The 5,992-nt window shown below is 59.1% G+C and overlaps 1 protein-coding gene across 1 annotated transcript in view; it reads left to right on the forward strand.

Moving 5' to 3' along the window:
* The window catches only part of OBSL1 (obscurin-like 1), a gene marked incomplete at its 3' end in the record, with an annotated part of 15,307 nt that overhangs the window by 3,066 nt on the left and 6,249 nt on the right, over window positions 1–5,992 (forward strand). Inside the window, 7 exon segments of the mRNA XM_009078535.1 lie at window positions 4–107; window positions 230–511; window positions 608–880; window positions 1,016–1,288; window positions 3,762–4,034; window positions 5,330–5,605; window positions 5,818–5,992. The exon segment at window positions 5,818–5,992 is cut by the window's right edge and continues 131 nt beyond it. Coding sequence (XP_009076783.1) covers window positions 4–107; window positions 230–511; window positions 608–880; window positions 1,016–1,288; window positions 3,762–4,034; window positions 5,330–5,605; window positions 5,818–5,992 — 1,656 coding nt within the window.

The raw sequence follows: 5,992 nt of genomic DNA on the forward strand, positions 1-5,992 counted from the left end.
GCTTGGTGACAGTGTGCCCCGTGAGGCCGACTACTGCTTCCGCATCTGTGCCACCAACAAGCACGGCAGGAGCAGTCCAGTGGAGTTCCCCAGCTCTGTGCATCTTGGTAAGGATGCCGAGCCAGGGACTCCCACCTGGGAGCCAGCTCTTCCCAGGGGCGAGCTGGGACGCTGTGCCACAGCGTGCTGGTAGTCAATGCTGCTGGGGCTGAGTCAGGCTGTGCTCCAGCCCCAGCAGCTCACCTGGAGAGAGGTCTGCAGGATGTGTGGGTGCGGGTCGGTGAGGATGCACAGTTCTCCCTGGAACTGTCAGCCGCCGTGTACGGCTCCTGGTTCCTCAATGGTGCCAGGCTGGGAGAGGAGAAGGAGGATGCAGGCAGCCGGTGCAGCGTGCAGCGCCACGGGACTGAGCACTCGCTGTTGATCCAGGGAGCACAACTGGCTGACAGTGGCGCTCAGGTGACCTTTGTGTCTGGTGGTGTGCGGGACTCAGCCACGCTGCATGTGCAAGGTGAGCAGGGCACTTGCCCTGAGGTCCTGCTGGGACCCCAGCAGAAGGGACTCTCAAGCTGGAGTATGCTTCTCACCTTTTTGCGATGTCTGTCAGCCACGCAGGTCCACATTGACCCAGTGCCTGAGGCTGAGCGGCTCCGGGAGGTGCCAACAGGTCTGCCTGTGCTGCTGGAATGTCAGGTGTCCATCCCGGATGCCCCTGTCCACTGGCTGAAGGATGGTGAGGCTGTGCCCCTGGATGACATTGAAGTGCAGGCAGAGGGCTGCATGCGGAGGTTGCTCCTCCGCTCAGTGGATCCCTCGGACACCGGTGTGTACACCTGTGATGCTGGGGACGATGCCGTGAGCTTTGTGGTAACTGTGACTGGTGAGCTGGGGACTGTGTGTGGGAATCTGCACCCCACCTCCTGGTAGTGTTCCTGACCCTCTTCTTGTCTCCATGATGGGGATGAAAGCTGTAGCCTGTCGGGTGCCATGCTGAACCCCACATTATCCCTGGCAGAGGCACCGGTGAGGATCATCAGCTCCAATGAAGGGGCCCCCCATGCCTACATGGCTGGGCAGTGTGTGGAGTTGTGGTGCCAGCTGTCCCGCCCAGCAGCGCCAGTGCGCTGGTACAAGGATGGGGAAGAGGTGGAGGTGAGCGAGAGCCTGGTGCTGGAGCAGGAGGGATCACGGTGCCAGCTGGTGCTGCCCTGTGCCCAGCCACAGGATACAGGGGAATTCGTCTGTGATGCTGGTGGGGACTCTGTCTTCTACACCATCACTGTGGCAGGTGGGTGTTTTGCAGAATTGCTGGCAGGGTCTCACGGGGCTTTCTTTGGTGGTGTAGTGTGTCACAGCATGTGCATGCTGCTGTCAGTGTTGCTGTCACTTGCTGCTATGGGATGCTTGTCAGACATGCTCTTGCCGGTTCCTCACCAGCAGGTTTGCTGGATCACCACTCAGGGTCTATGTGGCAGCTCTGGTGTGTAAAACCACTGAGACTGACTGCCAGAGGGGGCAGCTTGCTCTGCCTGTCCAAAACACTCGAGCGCCCGAGGGCACCCAGCACCTGCATGCTGGGGTGTTTGCCAGACCTCTGCCACAACAACTAAGCCCTCCTCCAAGGTCCTAAAAATAGTGGGCCCAGCACCTGGCATGGGGTGACTCGCGGTAGGACATCGCTCTGATGGACAGCATTAATTGCTGACCTGAAAATTAGTGGTTGCCTAGAGACTGAGGATTGGGTGGTATTTGCTGGGTGGGAGCAGAGGACAGCATCCCGCAGTGGCTGACCCAGCTGCGCAGAGGATAATGAAAGCTGAAAGAGAGTGAAAGGCTTCCCCTTGCTGGCCCCGAAACCCACATCCCACAACCACAGGAAGGTGACCAGGGGCAGAGCTAAAACCCAGTTAAAAGACTCTATGACCACAGCAATAAAGCCTCACTGTGGTGTTAATATGTGGCAAAGGGCCAAAGTTGATGGTGGAGGATGTAGGAGTGAAGACAGAATGACAGATAAGAGATGCTGGAAGAGTCAGTGGAGTGGTGATTGCTGGGAGGCTGAGGAAGGGAGGTTTTATAGTGAGATGAAGGCAAAATCATCAGTGGGAAGGATGGACCATGTGGGCTTTGGGCAGAGGCAGGAGTCATTGTTTGCCCTGTGGGAGTGCAGAGCATGGAGAGCTCTGCTTCCCTAGGGTGGGCGGAGGAACACCATCTGCTGAAGCTCAGCCTTTCAGCTGAGCAGCTTTGCATCACTTTGACAGAAGGGTCTTAGGGAGGCTGGCTTGGTTCAATCTGGATTTGGGCATCAATGTCATTGGCAGGGCTGAGGGTGAGTGACAGGAGTCTCAGGCTGACACCTCTCTGGCATGAGTGCCAGGCTGGTTGCTGCAGTCAAGCACTGCTGTGGCATGCTCGGGTTTCCCCAAGGCATCCCAGCTATCCCCTATGGGGCTGCTGTGATATGGAGCTTGCCTGCCTCAAGCCTGATCAACCCTGCACAGGTGGCAGCTGCCAAGCGCTGGAGCTCCCTCAAAGATGGTGAGAGGCTGAGGCCAGAGTGGTGCTGCCCACTGAGGGCTGGCACATTGCCCCCTTCTTGCTTCAGTGCTGCTCAACATCTCCAGCTGCACTTCAGTGACATGATTGCTTCTAGCAGGCCCAGGGAGAGAGGCAGCCGCCAGTCGTTTGATCGGGGAGCCAGGCGGATGCAGGCTCAGCGTGCAGCAGGTTAATCGCTGCAAACTGGCGCCGCACCGTTCTTGCACACTGTGGGGCTGCAGTGTGCTGCTGAGCCCACGCATTGCAGCTGGGAACTGTCTGGGAAGTTTCCAGACCAGATGCCCAGCACTGAGCAGCTGTGGGCTGTGAGAAAGTCAGGTTGCTGCTCATCCGCCGATGTGCTCCAGTGCTGTTTGTGCCTCATGCCTGCCTGGAGCCACAGGCAGGATGAGCACCCACAGCAGACTCCGGGCCAGCTATGGCTGGCTGCAACACATGTGGCCAGGCACGCAGTGTTGGCTGCAGTTGGCATCCTGACCTTCTCCCAGGAGAGAGGAAGGCTGGTCACCTAAAGTTGGCTCTGGAAGCCCCTCTACCTCAAGACAGAGAAGAGATGTGAGCAGTGGCACACATTTCGTGTGTAATCCACTAATGGTGATGTTTAGCAATCACTTTGATCTGGAATTGGGTCCTGGATCTTGGAGAGATGGGGCTACTCTTCACAAATGAGTCACATGCCTGTGCTGCAGTGTCAGCAAATGCAAAGGCTGAGCCAAGACAGAAGCACCAACTGGGACCTGGTGGACTCCAAAATTCTACGATTCTATGAAAACAGGGAGGCAGGCAGAGTGGTGGGTACTGCCTGGTAGAGCAGCCGCAGGGGCTGATGGTCACACCACAGACAGCAATTAGCAGTGCTTGGGCTCACTAAGAAGGCACTTGTCTACCTACCTGCATCCTCCCTCCACATCCCGCAGCTCTGTCATGGGGCAGAGCAGGGCAGGTACTGCAGAAGGGAGGGCAAGGCAGTGATTTGCAGCCAGCTTGAACCCTCCTGGGTGCAATGGGTGAGGAGAAGAGGGAGACATGGTCTAGGGCAGCCCAGAAGCTTGTGCTGTGTAGGATGTGGATGAGGTGGCACCTTCCAACCTTAAAGCCAGCAAGCCAATGAAGCCATCACTCCACACAGGGCTGTGACTGCCACCATCACTGGCTCTGGTCTTTATGTCTTGGCTGAGCCCTGCATCTCTCCCTGACAGAGGCGCCGGTGAGGATCGTCAGCTCCAATGAGGGGGCCCCCCACACCTATGTGGCTGGGCAACGAGTGGAGCTGTGGTGCCAGCTGTCCCGTCTCGTGGCCCTGGTGCACTGGTACAAGGATGGGGAGGAGGTGGAGGTGAGCGAGAGCCTGGTGCTGGAGCAGGAGGGGCTGCAGTGCCGGCTGGTGCTGCCCTGTGCCCAGCCACAGGACACAGGGGAGTTCGTCTGTGATGCTGGTGGGGACTCTGTCTTCTACACTGTCACCGTGACAGGTGCGTGTGATGTACACCTATGTCCCTCTCCCCCCTTCTCCCTCTGCCCAGCTCCCTGCTCACACTGTGGCTGCAGCACCTCAGCTGCCCTTGTCTCCTTGTGAGCATCTCCTTGGCCATGCCCCTGGGCTGAAGGGAGGATGAGGGCAGGGGCAGGCCAGCTGCTCTGTCTCATCCAAGAGCCCTGTGCTACACTGCCCCTCTACAGCCCAGGGCACAATCAACTGCCTGTCTGTGGGTTATGCCACCTCACAGCTCTGGTGCTCCCTCAGCTTGCAGTTACCAGCATTGCAGGGCTGGGATGTCCATGGCCGCTGGCCCCAGGGCAGGTAAGATGGAGGCCAAGTGACACAGGGTCTTGGTCCTCTCAGCCCCGCAGGTCCGCATCGCCCCAGTCCCTGAAGCACAGCAGCTCCAGGAGGTAATGGCAGGGCTACCTGTGCTGTTGGAGTGCCAGGTGTCTTCCCCAGATGCCCCTGTCCACTGGCTGAAAGATGGTGAGGCAGTGGTCCCGACCCGGGTCCTGGCCATCAGCTCAGAGGGATGCTCACAGAGGCTGCACATCGCCGCAGCCATGCCGTCTGACTCGGGGATGTACACCTGCTGTGCTGGGGATGATGCTGCCAACTTCAGGGTGACTGTGAGCGGTGAGCTGCCCTGGAGGGTGCCCATCCTCACATGGGGCTCACCCAGCACCATGGCTGAATTCCCCCATGTGTCTCCCAGCAGAGGTACCAGTGAGGATCATCAGTTCCAACAAGGAGGACCCTCACTCCTATGTGGCTGGGCAGCGCGTGGAGCTGTGGTGCCAGCTGTCTCATCCAGCAACCCTGGTGTGCTGGTATAAGGATGGGGAAGAGGTGGAGGTGGGCGAAAGCCTAGTGCTGGAGCAGGAAGGGCTGCAGTATCGGCTGGTGCTGCCCTGTGCCCAGACACAGGACACAGGGGAGTTCGTCTGTGATGCCGGGGATGCATCTGTCTCCTACTCCATCTTGGTGGCAGGTTGGTGGCACAGCAGAGATATCCTGGGAAGGGCAGCACTGCCACAGTTGTGTGCTGTGGGGTCCCCAGCCCTGCTCCCTGCCCTCACCATTGCAGAAGAGGGTGTGCAGCTGCAACTGTGTGCCTGCTGGCCCTGCCCTTGAGCAGCTTCTGCCTCTTTGCACTGGGGTGGGGGACTTTAGCATCCATACAGCCCCACAGGGACAGGGACACAGGTGACAGCAAGCAGGGACAGCAGAGCCAGGAGTGGTGCAGTGATCAGGTGTCATACCCTTCCTCCACATCCCTGGCAGAGCCACCAGTGAGGATTCTGCACCCTCCACAGCGCTCGCTGGAGCTGCTGGTTCAGGCACAGGAGCATGTGGAGCTGCGGTGCGAGCTCTCTGTGCTGGATGCTCCCGTGCGCTGGTTCAAGGACGGGCTGGAGGTGGACGAGACGGACAACCTGCTGCTGCTAGTGGAAGGGGCCTGGCGCTGCCTTATCATCCCCAAGAGCAGTGTGGAGGATGAAGGTGAATACATCTGTGAGAGCAAGGATGAGGCTGTCTCCTTCGACATCAAAGTGTCAGGTCAGTGGAGACCTGGGAGCAGGGAAGTGCTGATGTGGTTCTGACCACAGGGTCTGTCCCAGACTGGGGGAGGGGGACTGGCTTCTCCATGGTGATGAAGGCAGTGGGTGCCCATACCCTGGGCCACCCAGCGCAGGGGTTGGCAGCAGAGGCATCTTCAGGACCGCATTGTACCTACACTACTTTGCATCATGGACATGACATCTCTGCAGAGCCTCCGGTGAGGATCCTGCAGCCCTGCAGACCTGTCCCTGTCATGATGGTGTCCCCGGGGGAGACTGTGACACTGTGTTGTGAGCTGTCCCGCATGGATGCGCCTGTGTGCTGGGCCAAGGAGGGTGTCAGGCTGGAAGCTGGAGGCAGCCTGGTCCTGGAGGAGGAGGGGGC

This window comes from Acanthisitta chloris, unplaced genomic scaffold, assembly GCF_000695815.1.
Source record: "Acanthisitta chloris isolate BGI_N310 unplaced genomic scaffold, ASM69581v1 scaffold27197, whole genome shotgun sequence".
Classification (NCBI taxonomy): Eukaryota; Metazoa; Chordata; class Aves; order Passeriformes; family Acanthisittidae; genus Acanthisitta; species Acanthisitta chloris.